The sequence below is a fragment of the Nycticebus coucang genome, chromosome 5 (genome assembly GCF_027406575.1).
Source record: "Nycticebus coucang isolate mNycCou1 chromosome 5, mNycCou1.pri, whole genome shotgun sequence".
NCBI lineage: Eukaryota > Metazoa > Chordata > Mammalia > Primates > Lorisidae > Nycticebus > Nycticebus coucang.
This window is the reverse complement of record NC_069784.1, coordinates 38,889,002-38,909,398: the sequence shown is the minus strand read 5'-3', so window position 1 is coordinate 38,909,398 and position 20,397 is coordinate 38,889,002. Positions and strand designations below refer to the sequence as shown.

At 39.1% G+C, this 20,397-nt stretch overlaps 1 protein-coding gene across 2 annotated transcripts in view; it reads left to right on the top strand.

Moving 5' to 3' along the window:
- Positions 1-19,966, top strand: part of WDR47 (WD repeat domain 47) — an 83,995-nt gene extending 64,029 nt beyond the window's left edge. For both annotated transcript variants that reach the window (XM_053592024.1, XM_053592025.1), the window contains exons 11-15: positions 673-842; positions 1,662-1,832; positions 7,664-7,795; positions 16,370-16,588; positions 18,631-19,966. In XM_053592024.1, coding sequence (XP_053447999.1) covers positions 673-842; positions 1,662-1,832; positions 7,664-7,795; positions 16,370-16,588; positions 18,631-18,773 — 835 coding nt within the window. In that variant the 3' untranslated portion in view covers positions 18,774-19,966. The remainder of the gene's footprint in view (positions 1-672; positions 843-1,661; positions 1,833-7,663; positions 7,796-16,369; positions 16,589-18,630) is intronic.
- The last annotated feature ends 431 nt before the right edge of the window (positions 19,967-20,397 follow it).

Here is a 20,397-nt window from a genome sequence, read left to right as displayed (position 1 = left end):
CTCTTGCCTCAGCCTCCCAAGTAGCTGGGACTACAGGCACCTGCCACAACGCCCGGCTATTTGTTGTTGTTGTTGTTACAGTTGTCATTGTTTAAGCAGGCCTGGGCGAGATTCAAACCTGTTAGCCTCGGTGTATGGGATCTTGCTCTTGCTCAGCCTGGTCTCAAGCTCCTGGGCTAAAACAGTCCACTGGCTTGGCCCCAAGGGTGCTGGGATTACAGACGTGAGCCACTATTCCTGGCTAGAAATGGAGATTTTTTTTTTTTTTTTTAAGGCAAAGTCTTAAACTGTCGCCCTGGGTAGAGTGCTTTGGTGTCACAGCTCACAGCAATCTCAAACTCTTGAGCTTAAATGATTCTCTTGCCTCAGCTTCCTAAGTAGCAGGGACTGCAGGCACTGCCACAATGCCTGGCTATTTTTTGTTACAGTTGTCATTGTTGTTTAGCTGGCGCAGGCCGGGTTCAAACCCACCAGACTCAGTCTATGTGGCCAGCGCTATAACCACTGTTCTATGGGCGCTGAACCTGCTTCTATGATTTGAAAACTGTTAATAACCTGTTGTCTGATACCATTTTTGTTCCCTCCCTCAAGAACAGTCGTACTATAGAACTTCGTATTAACTAATTTTAGCAAGCAAGAAATTGAAATATCTTTCTGTAATTTTTCTTTCAGTACACATGATACTCCTAAGCAGCCAGTAGTACGTTTTAAAAGGAATAAACATCATAAAGGATCCATTTACTGTGTGGCCTGGAGTCCTTGTGGACAGTTATTAGCAACAGGATCAAATGACAAATATGTCAAAGTGCTGCCCTTCAACGCAGAGACTTGTAATGCAACAGGTAGGGCTTATGTTGTAAGCAGCAGTTAGCTTACCAGTGTACACTTTGTTTCCCCATGTTGTGTCTTCGTATTGTTTTTAATGAAATGTAAGAATCTTAAAGAATTTTTCTTTACATTATAATTGTTTAGTTGCATTCATGAGGCATTATTCTTTTTTTTTTTTTTTTTTGTGGAGACAGAGTCTCACTGTACTGCCCTCGGTAGAGTGCCGTGGCGTCACACGGCTCACAGCAACCTCTAACTCTTGAGCTTACGTGATTCTCTTGCCTCAGCCTCCAGAGCAGCTGGGACTACAGGCGCCCGCCACAACGCCCGGCTATTTTTTTTTTGTTGTTGTTGTTGTTGTTGTTGCAGTTTGGCCGGGGCTGGGTTTGAACCCGCCACCCTCGGCATGTGGGGCCGGCGCCCTACTCACTGAGCCACAGGCACCGCCCAAGGCATTATTCTTTTTTAGTAAATTCTTATAGATGGCCAGGTAGTGTCTGAGCTACTGTTATTTTCTATTATTTTTAGAAAAATAACAAATAACTAGCAAAATTGTATTAATGGATATTTTTCAGTCATCATCTGTCTTTTTCTCTGGGATAAAAGATAAGAAGGTAACTAAATTTATTTTAGATGGTAATAACTATTTTGATTTCTTGCAGTCCTTTGACCAGGAACGTGAAATTGCTTATAATATCATTCTCTAAATGAAAATATAAACCGTACTACTATACCATTATTCTTCACTAGCTTTGAGGCAGTTTAGTAATCTCAAATTATCACAGTAAGTTGAGCAGAATTTTTTTTTTTTTTAATTCTTATTGCTGTTTCAGGACCAGACCTGGAGTTTAGTATGCACGATGGGACAATTAGAGACTTGGCCTTTATGGAAGGCCCAGAAAGTGGTGGAGCTATTTTAATAAGTGCTGGAGCAGGGGATTGTAACATTTATACAACAGATTGTCAAAGAGGACAAGGCCTTCATGCTTTGAGTGGACATACTGGTATGTAATAGTATTCTTAACTGCTGCTTTTCTTTTGTTCAACCTGTACTTTCTTTTCCTCTCTGTATTTTCATTTGTGGAGTATATTTCATCAAAATGTATCTTTTCAAGACAGGACATTTTATTTCAAAAATTGAAATTATGAGACAGAGCATGGTGGCTCATGTCTGTAATCTTAGCACTTTGGGAGGCCAAGGCAAGAGGATTGCTTGAGGCCAGGCGGTTAAGACCAACATGAGCAAACATAGTGAGACCTCCCCACCCCTGTCTCTACAAAAAAATTAAAAAATAAAAAATGAGCCAGGCCTGGTGGCACATGCCTGTAGTCCTAGCTGTTAGGTCATTAAATATGAAATGTCCAATTTTGAATCAAAAGTTTATTTATATCCATTTACCATAAGAATAGTTGCACTAGACTGTTTATCATAGCTCAATTTACAATCGCCAAAACATGGAAACAGCCTAAATGCCCACCAACCCAGGAATGGATTAACAAGCTGTGATATATGTATACCATGGAATACTATTCAGCCATTAAAAAAGATGGGGACATGAAATCAATGTCCACAAGTCAGTAGCCTTTGTATACGCCAGTAATAGTCAAGATGAGAGGCTAATTAAGAACACAACTCCCTTCACCATAGCTTCAAAGAAAATGAAATACCTAGGAATATACCTACAAAGGAGGTGAAAGACTTCTATAAAGAAAATTATGAAGTCCTAAGAAAGCAAATAGCAGAGGATATTAACAAATGGAAGAGCATACCATGCTCATGGCTGGGAAGAATGAACATTGTTAAAATGTCTATGCTTCCCAAAGCAATCTACCGATTCAATGCCATTCCTATTAAAATACCAACATCGTACTTCCAAGATTTGGAAAAAATGATTCTGCGTTTTGTATGGAACCAGAAAAAAACCCATAGTTAAGGCAGTTCTTAGTAATAAAAATAAAGCTGGGGGCATCACCACACCAGATTTTAGGCTGTACTACAAAGTCATAGTGATCAAGACAGCATGGTACTGGCACAAAAATAGAGACATAGACACTTGGAATTGAATAGAAAACCAGGAAATGAAACTAACATCTTACAACCACCTAATCTTTGATAAACCAAACAAGAACATACCTTGGGGGAAAGACTCCCTATTCAATAAATGGTGTTGGGAGAACTGGATGTCTACATGTAAAAGACTGAAACTGGACCCACACTTTTCCCCACTCACAAAAATTGATTCAAGATGGATAAAGAACTTGAATTTAAGGCATGAAACAATAAAAATCCTCCAAGAAAGCATAGGAAAAACACTGGAAGATATTGGCCTGGGGAAAAACTTCATGAAGAAGACTGCCATGGCAATTGCAACAACAACAAAAATAAACAAATGGGACTTCATTAAACTGAAAAGCTTCTGTACAGCTAAGGAGACAACAACCAAAGCAAATAGACAACCTACACAATGGGAAAGGATATTTGCACATTTTCAATCACACAAAAGCTTGATAACTAGGATCTATAGAGAACTCAAATTAATCCACATGAAAAAAGCCAACAATCCCATATATCAATGGGCAAGAGACATGAATAGAACCTTCTCTAAAGAAGACAGACGAATGGCTAACAAACATGAAAAATGCTCATCATCCCTAATTATTAGAGAAATGCAAATCAAAACCACCCTGAGATACCATCTAACCCCAGCGAGAATGGCCCAAATCACAAAATCTCAAAACTGCAGATGCTGGCATGGATATGAAGAGAAGAGAACACTTTTACACTGCTGGTGGGACTGCAAACTAGTACAACCTTTCTGGAAGGAAGTATGGAGAAACCTCAAAGCACTCAAGCTAGACCTCCCATTTGATCCTGCAATCCCATTACTGGGCATCTACCCAGAAGGAAAAAAGTCCTTTTATCATAGGGACACTTGTACTAGACTGTTTATTGCAGCTCAATTTATAATTGCCAAAATTTGGAAACAACCTAAATGCCCACCAACCCAGGAGTGGATTAACAAGCTGTGTTATATGTACACCATGGAATACTATTCAGCCATTTAAAAAAAAATGGAGACTTTACATCCTTTGTATTAACCTGGATGGAAGTCGAACACATTATTCTTAGTAAAGCATCACAAGAATGGAGAAGCATGAATCCTATGTACTCAATTTTGATAGGAGGACAATTCATGACAATTAAGAACACAGTGGGGTTGGGGGAAGTGGAGAGCAGAGAGAGAAAGAAGGAGGGAGGGGTGGGGAAAGGAAGAGCAGAGAGAGGGAAGGAAGGGAGGGGGGTGGGGTCTTGGTGTGTGCCACACCTTTTGGGGGCAAGGTACGATTGTAAGAGGGACTTTACGTAACAAATGCAATCAGGATAACCTGGTTTCTTGTACCCTCAATGAATCCCCAACAACAAAAAAAAAAAGATGGAGACTTTACATCCTTTGTATTAACCTGGATGGAAGTGGAACACATTATTCTTAGTAAAGCATCACAAGAATGGAGAAGCATGAATCCTATGTACTCAATTCTGATATGAGGACAATCAATGACCTAGTACACAGTGGGAGGTGGGGGAAGAGGGAGAGCAGAGAAAGGGAAGGAGGGAGGGAAAGGAAAGAGAAGACCAGAAAGAGGGAAGGAGAGAGAGGGTGGGAAAAGGGAAGAGCAGAGAGAGGAAAGGGGGGAGGGAGTGGGGAGTTATGGTGTGTGACACACCTTTTGGGGGTGGGACACAATTATAAGAGGGACTTAACAAATGCAATCAATGTAACCTGGTTCTTTGTACCCTCAATGAATCCCCACCAATAAAAAATATATATATATTGGTTCCGGGCCCATAGCACAGTAGTTACGGCACCAGCCACAACCTGGTCCAGGCCAGCTAAAACAACAACGATAACTATAACAAAAAAAAATTAGCCTGGCTCAGAGCCTGTAGCACAGTGGTTACAGCACCAGTTACATACACCAAGGCTGATGGGTTTGAAACCCACCGGGGCCAGCTAAACAATGACAACTGCACCAAAAAATAGCCGGGCATTGTGGCAGGCACCTATAGTCCCAGCTACTTGGGAGGCTGAAGCAAGAGAATCACTTAAGCCCAAGAGTTTGAGGTTGCTGTGAGCTGTGACACCACGCACTCTACCAAGGGCGACATAGACTCTGTCTCAAAAAAAAAAGAAAAGAATAGAGAAAAAAATATTTATTTATTAAAGCTCAAACAAAAAGCAGTAGAATTAAAGTATATGACTAAACTATCAACACAGTTTTACCATCTTGTTTCTGCCAGCAACAAAGGAGCCTGGAGAGCAAGCAATGATGAAATTGCAAAAGGCATTTTCCATAGTTTGATGAGAATGGAGTATCTTTCCTTGCAAGAAGTGGTCTAAAGTCTGGAAGAAATGGTAGTCAGTTAGTGCAGGGTCTGGTAAATACAGTGGATGACCGAGTTTCAAACCTCTATGGTTTGAGTCACATTTTTCATGCAATATGTGGTCAAGCATTGTTTTACAAGAGAATTGGCCTGTTTCTATTGACCAGTTTCACTGCTTAATCACAATCATCCTCATCATTTCTTCCAATTGGTTGCAGTAGACATCCACTGTAATTGACTGACCAGGTTTCATGATACTGTAGTAGATAACACCAGCCCTGGACCACCAGACACCATTAGCTTTATCTGATTTTTGGTTTTGAACTGTGTTGCAGCACTTCATCTTTATCCAACCATTGTGCCAAATGCTCATGTTTGCCAAAATCATTTTTCTTTTTTTTTTTTTTATTATTTTTTTTTTTTTGTAGAGACAGAGTCTCACTTTATGGCCCTCGGTAGAGTGCCGTGGCCTCACACAGCTCACAGCAACCTCCAACTCCTGGGCTTAAGCGATTCTCTTGCCTCAGCCTCCTGAGTAGCTGGGACTACAGGCGCCCGCCACAGCGCCCGGCTATTTTTGGTTGCAGTTTGGCTGGGGCCGGGTTTGAACCCGCCACCCTCGGTATATGGGGCCAGCGCCCTACCGACTGAGCCACAGGCGCCGCCCTGCCAAAATCATTTTTCATCACACATAACAATACAGTGTAGAAAAGGTTTGCCTTTATGTGGTGACTGCAAAGAAGGGCAAGGTCTCAGATGTCTTTTCTTATGCTTGATTAATTCATGTGGTACCCATCTACCCAGTTTCTTTTTTTTTTTTTCGCATTTTTTTTTTTTTATTAAATCATAGCTGTGTACATTAATGCGATCATGGGGCACCATACACTGGTTCTATAGACTGTTTGACACATTTTCATCACACTGGTTAACATAGCCTTCCTGGCATTTTTCTTAGTTATTGTGTTAAGCATCTACCCAGTTTCTTTACCTTGCTGATTTGTTTCACAGGGTTTAATATTGTTGGAATAATACCATCAAACCTTGCTGCTGCTAATTCGTGCATAGGTTGAGATGGATTCAGCTCATCATTATCTCAGGTAGCCCATGTGGCTCCTTTTCAAGTTTAAAATCACTAGAAGAGAACTTCTCAAATCATCAGTGTACTCTCTGTTCGTTAGCCACATCCTTTTGAACACCTCATTGATATTTTGAGCCGTCTGCACTGCATTGGTTCCATGATGGAACTCATATTTGAAAATAGTACAAATTTTTTTGGGTGGCGCCTGTGGCTCAGTGAGTAGGACGCCAGCCCCATATACCGAGGGTGGCGGGTTCAAACCCAGCCCCGGCCAAACTGCAACAACAAAAAAATAGCCAGGTGTTGTGGCGGGCGCCTGTAGTCCCAGCTGCTCGGGAGGCTGAGGCAGAAGAATCGCAGAAGCCCAGGAGCTGGAGGTTGCTGTGAGTCCTGTGATGTCATGGCATTCTACCGAGGGCAATAAAGTGAGACTCTGTCTCTACAAAAAAAAAAAAAAGAAAATAGTACAAATTTTTGATTTATCCATGGTTTTACAAGATTTGTTCTAAAAAAAATTTGAAAGGTAATCATAAGCCAAAATGTGCATTTGAAAGAATGAGGATGTACCTTTCACAATGCAAATAAAACAAGAAGTGTCAAAGTAAAATGTTCCTGATATCAACTATCAAACTTAGTACTTTAAGGAAATTGGACATTTCATACTTAACCTACTCCTTAGAAGGCTAGGTCAGGAGGATTGCGTGAGCCCAGGAGTTTGAGGCTGCAGTGAGCTATGATCAGGCCACTGCACTCTAGCCGGGGTGACAGGGTGACACCCTGTTTCTTTTTTTAAAAAAATTATGAACTTTGGATAACACCATTATAATGATAGCTAACGTTGATATTCCCCTATGTGCTAAATTCTTTACTTATACACATAATTCCTTTTAATTCTCACAATCACTTTACAAGATAGGAAGTTTTATCCCCATTTTATAGGATGAAAGGATAAAATGATTTGTCCAGTATCATAGGGCTAATCAGTGACTGAACTAATATATAACCCCAAGTTTGCCTTTTTCAAAGCTGGTAATCTAATCCCACAGTCCTATGCTTCCTCCATGGAAAAGCTACCATAATTTTAGATGATAATTTTTTTCAGGGCTAATCATGATGTCCTGAAATACTGAAAGAGCCTACTGTACTAAACAGAATCATTAAAGAAAGATTGAGTGTAGTTTTGATGTTATGTATTTTACTGAATTTTCATTTTTTGAAAATGGTTAATCTATTTGTTATATATAGAAAATCTTTATCACATAGTAAATTTGATTAAGGAGACCATTACTTGCCTAGTAATAAGAAATACGTAGCTTTGAATGTGTTAGGGGAAGATATTCTACAGTAGTAACTGAGTATATGATCTCTTATAGGGCATATTTTAGCACTTTATACCTGGAGTGGCTGGATGATTGCATCTGGTTCCCAAGATAAGACTGTTAGATTCTGGGATCTTCGAGTACCAAGCTGTGTTCGTGTTGTTGGCACAACATTTCATGGAACAGGTAGGTTTTCATTAAATGAATTTATGTGACCAGAATTATACTAGCCTATTTCCTCTCCCCTGCAATAAAAAAAAAAAAAAGAAAAAAGAATGAAATAAAGACTTGGTATTTTACTGATTACTTTTAGTTTTTTCAAAATGCTTTCATCTGTTACTTTTTTTTCATCTATTTATCTCTAAAAATAATGTTCAGCTTAGGAAACCAAGGCCCCAAGAAATTAAATATGATGTTCCAAATTTTCTGTTAGCAGGGCCATTTTACTTTTTTTTCCTGAGGCAGGAGTTTCACTTTGTTTTCTTTTTTTTTTTTTAATTTATTTATTTTTATTGTTAAATCATAGCTGTGTACATTAGTGCAATCAAGGGGTACAATGTGTGGGATTCATATACAATCTGAAATATTCTCATCAAACTGTTCAACGTAGCCTTTATGGCATTTTTTTAGTTATTGTATGTAGACATTTGTATTCTGCCTTTAGTAAGTTTCGCCTGTACCCATTCTAAGATGCACCATAGATGTGGCCCCACCCATTACCCTCCTTCCAACAAAACCTCCCCCCTCCCTTCCCCTTCCTTGGCCCTTTCCCCATAGTCTTGTGCTATAGTTGGGTTATAGCCTTCATGTGAAAGCTATAATTTATAATTCATAGTAGAGCTGAGTACACTGGATATTTTTCTTCCATTCCTGAGATACTTTACTAAGAACAATATGTTCCAGCTCCATCCATGTAAACATGAAAGAGGTAAAGTCTCCATCTATCTTTAAGGCTGCATAATATTCCATGGTATACATGTACCACAATTTGCTAGTCTATTCGCGGGTCGATGGGCATTGGGCTTCTTCCATGACTTAGCAATTATGAATTGGGCTGCAATAAACATTCTGGTACAGATGTCTTTGTTATATTGTGACTTTTGGTCTTCTGGGTATAAACCTAGTAAAGGAATTATAGGATCGAATGGCAGGTCTATTTTTAGGTCTCTAAGTATTCTCCAAACATCCTTCCAGAAGGAACGTATTGGTGTGCATTCCCACCAGCAGTGTAGAAGTGTGCCCTTTTCTCCACATCCACGCCAACATCTCTGGTTTTGGGATTTTGTTATGTGGGCTACTCTTACTGGGGTTAGGTGATATCTCAGAGTAGTTTTGATTTGCATTTCTCTGATGATTAAGGATGATGAGCTTTTTTTCATGTGTTTGTAGATCATGCGTCTGTCTTCTTTAGAGAAGTTTCTCTTCAAGTCCCTTGCCCACCCTGAGATGGGATCACGTTTTCTTTTCTGGCTAACATGTTTGCGTTCTCTGTGGATTCTGGTTATTAGACCTTTATTGGAGACATAACCTGCAAATATTTTCTCCCATTCTGAGGGCTGTTTGCTTGCTTTACTTACTATGTTCTTGGCTGTGCACAAGCTTTTTAGTTTGATCAGGTCCCAGTAGTGTATCTTTTTTTTTTTTATTGTTAAATCATAGCTGTGTACATTAGTGCAATCGCCTGTACCCATTCTAAGATGCACCATAGATGTGGCCCCACCCATTGCCCTCCCCTCCACCAAAACCTCCCCCTCCCTTCCCTTTCCTTGGCCCTTTCCCCATAGTCTTGTGCTATAGTTGGGTTATAGTCTTCATGTGGAAGCTATAATTTAGCTTCATAGTAGGGCTGAGTACATTGGATACTTTTTCTTCCATTCCTGAGATACTTTGCTAAGAAGAATATGTTCCAGCTCCATCCATGTAAACATGAAAGAGGTAAAGTCTCCATCTTTCTTTAAGGCTCCATAGTATTCCACAGTATACATGTACCACAATTTGCTAGTCCATTCGTGGGTCAATGGGCATTGGGCTTCTTCCATGACTTAGCAATTATGAATTGGGCTGCAATAAACATTCTGGTATAGATGTCTTTATTATATTGTGAATTTTGGTCTTCTGGGTATAAACCTAGTAAAGGAATTATAGGATCGAATGGCAGGTCTATTTTTAGGTCTCTAATTATTCTCCAAATATCCTTCCAGAAGGAACGTATTGGTGTGCATTCCCACCAGCAGTGTAGAAGTGTGCCCTTTCCTCCACATCCACGCCAACATCTCTGGTTTTGGGATTTTATTATGTGGGCTACTCTTACTGGGGGTAGGTGATATCTCAGAGTAGTTTTGATTTGCATTTCTCTGATGATTAAGGATGATGAGCTTTTTTTCATGTGTTTGTAGAGTTTGCGTCAGTCTTCTTTAGAGAAGTTTCTCTTCAAGTACCTTGCCCACCCTGAGATGGGGTCACTTGTTCTTTTCTTGTTAATACGTTTGAGTTTTCTGTGGATTCTGGTTATTAGACCTTTATCGGAGGTATAACCTGCAAATATTTTCTCCCATTCTGAGGGCTGTCTGCTTGCTTTACTCACTATGTTCTTGGCTGTGCAGAAGCTTTTTAGTTTGATCAGGTCCCAGTAGTGTATTTTTGATACTGCTTCAATTGCCTGAGGAGTCCTCCTCATAAAATATTCACCCAGGCCAATTCCTTCAAGAGTTTTCCCTGCACTTTCTTCAAGTATTTTTATGGTTTCATGTCTTAAGTTTAAATCTTTTATCCAGTGAGAGTCTATCTTAGTTAATGGTGAAAGGTGTGGGTCCAGTTTCAATCTTCTACAGGTTGCCAGCCAGTTTACCCAGCACCATTTGTTAAATAGGGAATCTTTTCCCCACTGAATGTTTTTAATTGGCTTGTCAAAGATCAAATAACGGTAAGTAGCTGGTTTCATCTCTTGGTTCTCTATTCTGTTCCAGACATCTACTTCTCTGCTTTTCTGCCAGTACCATGCTGTTTTGATCACTATGGATTTATAGTACAGTCTCAGGTCTGGTAGTGTGATTCCTCCTGCTGTGTTTTTATTGCTGAGTAATGTTTTGGCTATTCGAGGTTTTTTCTGATTCCATATAAAACGAAGTATTATTTTTTCAAGATCTTTAAAATATGACAATGGAGCTTTAATAGGAATTGCATTAAAATTATATATTGCTTTGGGTAGTATGGACATTTTAACAATGTTGATTCTTCCCAGCCATGAGCATGGTATGTTTTTCCATCTGTTAACATCTTCAGCTAATTTCTTTTCTTAAAGTTTCATAGTTCTCTTTTTAGAGATCTTTCACATCCTTTGTTAGGTATACTCCCAAATATTTCATCTTCTTTGGCACTACTGTGAAAGGAATAGAGTCCTTGAGTGTTTTTTTGGCTTGGTTATTGTTGGTATATATAAAGGCTATAGATTTATGGGTGTTGATTTTGTAGCCTGAGACATTGATGTATTCCTTGATCACTTCTAAAAATTTTGTAGTAGAATCCCTAGTGTTTTCCAGATATACGATCATATCATCTGTGAAGAGTGAAAGTTTGATCTCTTTTGACCTTATGTGGATATCCTTGATCGCCTTTTCTTCCCTAATTGCAATGGCTAAAACTTCCATTACAATGTTAAAGAGCAATGGAGACAATGGGCAACCTTGCCTGGTTCCTGATCTAAGTGGAAATGATTTCAATTTAACTCCATTCAATACAATATTGGCTGTGGGTTTGCTATAGATGGCCTCTATTAGTTTATGAAATGTCTCTTCTATACCAATTTTCTTTCTTTTTTTTTTTTTTTTTTTGTGATTTTTGGCCGGGGCTGGGTTTGAACCCACCACCTCCGGCATATGGGACCGGCACCCTACTCCTTGAGCCACACGCGCCACCCTATACCAATTTTCTTAAGTGTTCTGATCATGAAGCGATGCTGGATACTATTGAAAGCTTTTTCTGCATCAATTGAAAGAATAATATGGTCCTTATTTTTTAGCTTGTTTATGTGCTGAATTACATTTATAGATTTACGTATATTGAACCAGCTTGAGACCCTGGGATAAATCCCACTTGGTCATGGTGAATAATTTTTTTGATGTGTTGTTGGATTCTGTTTGTTAGGATCTTATTGAGTATTTTAGCATCAATATTCATTAGTGATATTGGTCTATAATTTTCTTTTCTTGTTGGGTCTTTCCCTGGTTTGGGGATCAAGGTGATGTTTGCTTCGTAGAATGTGTTGGGTAATATTCCTTCTTTTTCTATATTTTGGAAGAGGTTTAGTAGTGTAGGTACTAGTTCTTCTTTAAAGGTTTGGTAGAATTCTGATGTAAAGCCATCTGGTCCTGGGGTTTTCTTTTTAGGGAGATTTTGTATAGTTGATGCTATTTCAGAACTTGATATGGGCCTGTTCAACATTTCCACTTCATTCTGGCTAAGTCTTGGTAGGTGGCGTACTTCCAGGTATTGGTCGATTTCTTTCAGATTTTCATATTTCTGAGAATAGAGTTTCTTGTAGTATTCATTAAGAATTTTTTGAATTTCTGAGGGGTCTGTTGTTATTTCATCGTTACCATTTCTGATTGATGAAATTAGAGATTTTACTCTTTTTTTCCTGGTTAGGTTGGCCAAAGGTTTATCTATTTTATTGATCTTTTCAAAAAACCAGCTTTTGGATTTATTGATCTGTTGTATAATTCTTTTGTTTTCAATTTCATTTAGTTCTGCTCTGATTTTGTTTATTTCTTTTCTTCTGCTGGGTTTGGGGTTGGAGTGTTCTTCCTTCTCCAGTTGCTTAAGATGTCCCATTAAATTATTAACTTCCTCTCTTTCCATTTTCTTGAGGAAGGCTTGCAGTGCTATAAATTTGAACCCACCACCTCCGGCATATGGGGCTGGCATTCTACTCCTTTGAGCCACATGCGCTGCCCCATCGTGTCTCATTTTTTGAGATAGGGTCTCACTTTGTTGCCCCAACTAGAGTGCAGTAGTGTCACTGTTTCTTACAGCAACCTTAAACTCCTGGGCTCACGCAATCGTCCTGCCTCATCCTCACAAAGAGCTAGGGCTACAGACATGTGCTGCCACACTCCACTAATTTTTCTATTTTTTGTACAGACATAGTCTATGTTGCTCAGGCTAGTCTCAAACTCCTGGCTCAGGTGATGCCCCTGCTTGCCTTGGCCTCCCACCTGCCTTTGTAATTTTTACTAGCAATTCAATGGCACTATTCCAAGTGAAAAGGCCTACATTATATTGTGTTTTTTTTTGTTTTTGTTTTTGTTTTTGAGGCAATCTCACTATGTTGCCCTCAGTAGAGTACCGTAGCATCACAGCTCACATTTACCTTCAACTCTTGGGCTTAAGTGATTCTCTTGCCTCAGCTCCCAAGTAGCTGGGACTACAGGCACCCACCACAACATCCGGCTATTTTTTGGTTACAGTCGTCATTGTTGTTTATCTGGCCCAGGCGGACTGGAACCTGACAGCCTCAGTGTATGTGGCCAGTGCCCTAATCACGGTTACGGGTACCACTCCGCGTTATATTCTTAATTTTGTGTATATATTTTTTACCGCTCTATACATTCTTTTTCCTTTCATGAACCGTTTTCTACACTTTGATTCAAACCAGATAGCAAATTTGAGTCTCTGATGATTGATTTGTTAAAGTTTAGTTTTTATCATTATCAAAATTAATGTATAATGTAATTTAAAGAACCAGATGGTTCAACGAGACTTTTAAATAAAATCAGCATTGGCTTGGCTCCCATAGCTCAGTGGTTAGGGTGCCAGCCACATACACCGGGCTAGGTGAATTTGAACCTGGCCTGGCCTGCTAAACGACAACTACAACAAAAAAATAGCTGGGCATTGTGGTGGGCGCCTGTAGTCCCAGCTACTCAGGAGGCTGAGGGAAGAGAATCGCCTAAACCCAGGAGTTGGAGGTTGCTGTGAGCTGTGACGCCCTGGCACTCTACCGAGAGTGATAAAGTGAGACTCTGTCTCTAAAAAATAAATAAATAAATAATAAAATTATGTATTTGTTTACTTGTAAAATCTCCCCCTATAGATTTTAAGTTTCACTAAGTCAGCAATCATAGTTATTTTCCAGTGTAAATTTAGCACCTACCATAGTGCCTAACCCTAAGGGACTAGTAATTTAATAACTGTCAAATAAACAAACCTGGATTTTTCTCGGCACCATAAACTTTGTATGTGTAAAACTAAAGTCATTGTATTTCTCCTATGAATCAATTCTTTTCCCATCTTCCTTATTTTTGATAATACTTCTTTTATTTGCTTATGCAAAATTTGAAACCTTGGTCTCATTTTTACTACTTCCTTTTTTGGTCCCTACTTAGGCAGGTAGTTGCCAAGACTATTGATTATTTATTCAGTTTTTCTTTTCCTGAAATCTGTCTTGTTTTCCAGAGTCCTCTCTGTTCTATAGTATCTCCATTTTAATTTGATATGCATTTTCACATAATCTACCCAAAATACTGCTGGATCATGTAATTAATTCTCTTGCAGAAAACTGAAGTGATGCTTCACTGTCTATAGGAGCAAGTTCAAACTCTATAGTTTGAGATGTAAGGTGCTTGGTGGTGTGGCCCTAACCTGACTTATAAGTCTTAACTTCAAGTTGCCTTTTATATTAACTTTCTTTTGTTAAACTCAGTAGCTCAGCTTGATGCCTATAGCTCAGTGGTTAGGGTGCCAGCCACATACACCAGGGTTGGCAGGTTCAAACCCAGCCAGGGCCCACTAAACAATAATGACAACTGCAACAAAAAAATAGTCAGGAGTTCTGGTGGGTGCCTATAGTCCCAGCTACTTGGGAGGCTGAAGCAAGAGAATCGCCTGAGCCCAAGAGTTTGAGCAGGGATGCCAGAGCTTTCTACCGAGGGCGACATAATAAAACTCTATCTCAAAATAAATAAATAAATAAAATAAAATAAAATAAGTAGCTCCAGTCAGACTGACCCCCTTAAGCTGTTTTATACTTTTCCTCTAAACTCTTTGTTTGTCAAAATTTAATGACACGTGTGTGTTTATGTGTGTATATACCCATTCTCTTATCCTATTTACTGTTTTTCAGGATCTAATGTATGTCCCTTTTCTTTCTTTCTTTTTTTTTTTTTGAGACAAGAGTCTCACTTTGATGCCCTTGGTAGAGTGCCGTAATGTCATAGTTCATAACAATCTCAGACTCTTGGGCTCAAGCATTTCCCTTGCCTCAGCCTCCCAAGTAGCTGGGACTACAGGCACCCACTACAATGCCCAGCTATTTTTAGAGACTGGGTCTCACTCTTGCTCAGGCTGGTCTTGGAACTCCTGAGCTCAGGCCATCCACCCGCTGAGGCCTCCCAGAGTGCTAGGATTATAGCACTGCGCCTGGCACTGTCCCGTATTTTTTTTTTTTTTTTTGTAGAGACAGAGTCTCACTCTATGGCCCTGGGTAGAGTGCCGTGGCCTCACACAGCTCACAGCAACCTCCAACTCCTGGGCCTAAGCGATTCTCTTGCCTCAGCCTCCCGAGTAGCTGGGACTACAGGCGCCCGCCACAATGCCCGGCTATTTTTTTTTTGGTTGCAGTTTGGCCGGGGCCGGGTTTGAACCCGCCACCCTCGGTATATGGGGCCGGCGCCCCACCAACTGAGCCACAGGCGCCGCCCACTGTCCCGTATTTTTGTTAAGTCTTCCCATACTGCTTTGGTGTACAGCAATGTTAATCAACCTAATTCTCATAATTGTGCCCTCCCTTAAGGAGAAAAATTAAAATTTTTGCTAATAAGAGAAACTAAATACTAAGGAATAAGATTTAGTTGAATAGGGTTGAGTGTTGGAGGGCCCACAAACCTTTGTTAATGTTAAAGGATTTTTCACCTGTAAGAACCATTTTGTGTCTCATTAGGGGTATAATTGCCCCATTGATACTATACATGATTGAAGCAATTTATTACCCTCGTTGAGAATAAATGATCTAGAGTTGGACTTTAACTTTTGGACTAATAACTTATTTTTTTATCCTATTGGTAGTAATCATATGTGGCTTTAGGACGTTTCTTACACTGTTGTTTTAAAATACATTTGGCGGAACTACATTCTCTTTTATAGAATAAATTGCTGCCTAATTTGAAAAGGTGGGGTAGGGCGGCACCTGTGGCTCAAAGGGGTAGGGTGCCGGCCCCATATACCGGAGGTGGTGGTTCAAACCCAGCCCTGGCCAAAACTGCAAAAAAAAAAAGAAAGAAAAGAAAAGGTGGGGTAAAGAAGGAATAAAATTTTTTTAAATATATATATTATTATTGTATTTCTTATTCTCCAACTAGACTCTAGCTGGGTATAGGAGTATTTTTGGACATTTACTTAACAGTCAAAACGCTGGATTAGGAAAAGTGGTTTCTCTAGCCTGGCTCATTTATTATAGTACTATAGATGATGCTGTTATAGGGGGTTCTCTCAGATGACAAAGGATGGACTTTCCCATTCCTTACAGAATCTTGCTTCATGCCTTGCCCCTAAAAAAAGGGACATATTTTCAAAAATAAATAACAGGAAAAAGGAAACAAAAAGGACACAAGAGTTTATTGGTTGATTATTAATTTGGATTTTCTATAACTGAACAGTATTGATAAGCTACATTAAATCATTAGTATAGTGTTCAGTGAACACAGTTATGTTGCAATTTGGGTATATTGATTTTTTACATTTATATTCTCATTCCGCCCACTACAGGCAGTGCAGTGGCATCTGTAGCTGTGGATCCCAGCGGCCGTCTTTTAGCCACAGGTCAAGAAGATTCTAGCTGTATGTTGTATGACATAAGAGGAGGAAGAATGGTACAAAGTTATCACCCTCATTCCAGTGATGTTCGCTCTGTCCGCTTCTCCCCTGGAGCTCACTATTTGCTAACGGGCTCTTATGATATGAAAATAAAAGTGACAGACCTGCAAGGTGATTAAGACTGACTTTTCTCTTTGTTTTTACTGTCCTGTTATTTGAGACCTTTATATTTGTTAATCTTGTGTAATTGACTGTATAGTATTTCCAAATCTTAATTTTTTATTATTTACTGAGATTATATTAAAATGAATTATAGCAAATTATTAAACAAATAGTGGATAGTCTTATTGTTGTTGTTAACATTTAAAAAAACTTATTACAGTTCTTTCATACTCTGTTGTGAGATAAATGATGGATTTATGTACTCTTACTAAGTGTGCTACTTTAAAATAATCATTAGTAATTATCTGTGTAATTCGGTTTTTACTAGTTTTATTTTTAAACATTCACTAATCAAATATTTACTGGGTTCCAAGTAGGACAAATGAATAAGAAAGTTAAATCCCTCCTTGATGGAGGTTATATTTTAATCAATAAAATGTAAATCAATAAATAATATACTTTAGGTATTGGTAAGTGCTATTTCAAAAATTAGCTTGATAAGAGATAGTGACTAGGTGGGTAGGGGAAGGTTATTTTCGATAGGATAGAGTAGGTCTCTTCAAGGAAATGCTATTTGCATTGAAATCTGAATGAAAAGAAGGAACAAGCCAGGCCAAGACCCTAAGAGAAGAGTATAACAAATATAAAGATGCTGAGGTAGGAATACACTTGGCATGTTCATGACCCTGGAAGAAGCCAATATGGCTAGAAGTTAATGAACCAGGGGAAAGAGAGAAGAATAAATCAGTAGGGTTTTATAGGCTTTTTTTTTTAATAGGCTCTGTTTTAGGTTAACAACAAAAATGAGAAGAACATATAGAGAATTGGCATATACCCTCTGTTTCACACGTATATTAGCCTCCGTCATTATCAATATGCCTTTCAAGAATGGTATATTTGTTATAATTGACGAGTTGCAGGCATTTAAAAAAGTATAACAGGATCCTTGGGACAATTTTAAGCAGGGAATGAAATGGTCTGAATTATATCTTTAAATAATTTTGAGTTCTGTAGGGGGATTGGAGGAGTCTATTGGAATAGTTTGGGTGAAAGATGATGGTGGCTTGGTCTTGATGTAGTATAGGTGAAGGTAGTAAGAAATGTCTCAATCAGGGTATAATTTAATTTTGATTAGATTTCAGGAATGACGGAAAAAGGAAGCACTGATGATTCCTAGATTTTTGGCATGAACAACTAGATGGTGCCCTTAGTTGAGAGATAGGGAAGATAGGTAAGGGGAGGAACAGGTTTAGGCAAGAAAATCAAGAGTTTGGTTTTAGACAAGCTAAATTTAAGATGACTATCAGGTAATCAAGTGAGAGGCCACATGACTGGATACTAGTGGACAACTCAGGTAAAAAGTCAAGGTTGGGGTGGTACCTGTGGCTCAGTGGGTAGGGCGCCAGCCCCGAATTTCAAGGGTGGCGGGTTCGAACCTTGCCTGGGCCAGCTAAAAAACAGCAGGGACAACTGCAACAAAAAAGTCGGGTATTGTGGCGGGCGCCCGTAGTCCCAGCTACTCGGGAGGCGAAGGCAAGAGAACTGCTTAAGCCCAAGAGTTGAAGGTTGCTGTGAACTGTGACGCCACAGCACTCTACCAAAGGGCAACAAAGTGAGACTCTGTCTCAAAAAAAAAAAAAGTGAAGTTTGAAGATGATGTGTGTGAATCATAAGTATATAACTCACAGTACTAGATGAAATTTCGTAGGAAGTTAGATTCAGAGGAAACAGAAGAAATCTAAATGCTGACTCATTGGATTCACCAAACTTTAAGTCAGGAAGAGAAGAGAAACCAGCAAAGGAGACCAAGATTAAGTCGCATTGAAATCAGGGAGAAATCAGCTGAGTCAAGGAGTGGCAGCTGTGTCAAATGTTGCTTTGTGTATGTATGTAGGTGTTCAGTAATTTGTCCCAGTGTAAACCTTTCAATGTATTGTATCAATGTAGTTTAGGATATTTTATGCTATAATGTCTTAAAGTAACAGGAAGTCTGTTATATCTATATGTGGACTTGTTTTATAAATCAACATCTGTTTTCTTTTTTAATTTAGGGGACCTCACTAAGCAGCTTCCTATCATGGTGGTGGGGGAGCACAAGGACAAAGTGATTCAGTGCAGATGGCACACCCAGGATCTTTCCTTCCTGTCGTCCTCTGCAGATAGAACTGTAACCCTCTGGACTTACAACGGATAGAGTATACCCCATGTCAGTCTATGCACTGAAAGCACAGAGACTTAAGACTACTGAATTGTAAAAATTACAAATCTGAAGAACATACACTGTCCAGGAAAGTGGTTTAGCATGAGAAGGCCCCTTCTTACCATGTGTGCTGTTGATAGGAAGTGTTGGGTGGTGTTATTCCGCAGTGCTTTCAGTCTTCCACGTGAGCTCATGCTGCTGTGACCTGCTATATGTAGTCTCATTGCCAAAGTCTGCGCAAGAGCTCTTATGTCATTGGTGTGCACTCCAAGTCAAGGTGGACGATGTGTTTACGGTTTAGTATTGAATGCATTCCTTGATGTCTGCCTAAAAAACTGTTTTCTATAAATATTGAACTTCAACTATATTATTACATGCAATGCAACCAGGTTCTACCCAAATTAAACATAGGTATTCAGAAATTACTTTCGCTCTTCTCACAATCCCATATTGTATCACTTGTCTTCTAGAAGTCAGAATTTTCTATATCACTCAAAAGTTATATGGTTATTTTTCACCTGAGGATCATTATGGAGTTTAAAGATGAATGGAAAATTGCTTCTTAGTTCATTAAGGGTATGGGCCTTTTCTTTTTTCTTAAATCCAGGGATATGATTACTATTTTGTCAAATAATTTTGTTTCAGGCTAAAAGGTAAATGTGTTTGCTTCAGAAACTTGTTTTTCAATTTTTTGAATGCAACAAGATACCTCCCTTCCAAACTGTACTGTAGAAGCAGAGCTGCAGCCGTATGTGACACAACATTTGATGGTACAGTAAATTTATTGGCTAGCATCTTTCCTCTCGAAAATTAAAAACTTTGTCATGGCTTGAAATGCTATGTCTGCATGATCATTTAAAATGGAAAATTTAAACGTTGCACTCCGAAAGCTTATTTGGATTGTTTTTCTTGCACTGTTTTGTGTAATGCAGAGTAATGATTTTATTTCTACAGCATTATAGATTCTAACGTTTATGTATCTTTATTTTCATATTGTACAGTAATTTTACTTTAAATTATTAAATAGGCTATTTTATTTATTTCAAATGCAGTTGTTTTGGTTCTAATTATTGAACTGTCTGTGCACTGTATGTAGCAAGCATTTTTAATCTATTGTAAACAAGTAGAAAGGATATTAGAAGTGTAACTGTGCTATTATTTCAATAAAGACCTCTTGACACTTAAAACGATTTCTTTCTCAGACTCGTTGGTTTTTCAATTTAGTATGCTATTTTTCCAGTTTAATTGGAGGAAGTGTGGTCCAGTGGAAGAACCTCATAATTAGTTTCTTAAATTTCTCTCTTTTTTTCTTTTTTTGAGACAGGGTCTTGCTCTGTTGCCCAGCCTAGAAAGCAGTGGCTTCGTTTTAGTTCACTGTAACCTCAAAGTCCGGGCTCAAGTGATCCTCCTGTCTCAGATTCCCAAGTAGCTGGGAGTAGTATGCACCACAACACTTAGCTAATTTTTTAATTTTTTTTTTTTTTTCGTAGAGACAGAGTCTCACTGTACTGCCCTCGGGTAGAGTGCCGTGGCGTCACGCGGCTCACAGCAACCTCTAACTCTTGGGCTTACGCGATTCTCTTGCCTCAGCCTCCCGAGCAGCTGGGACTACAGGCGC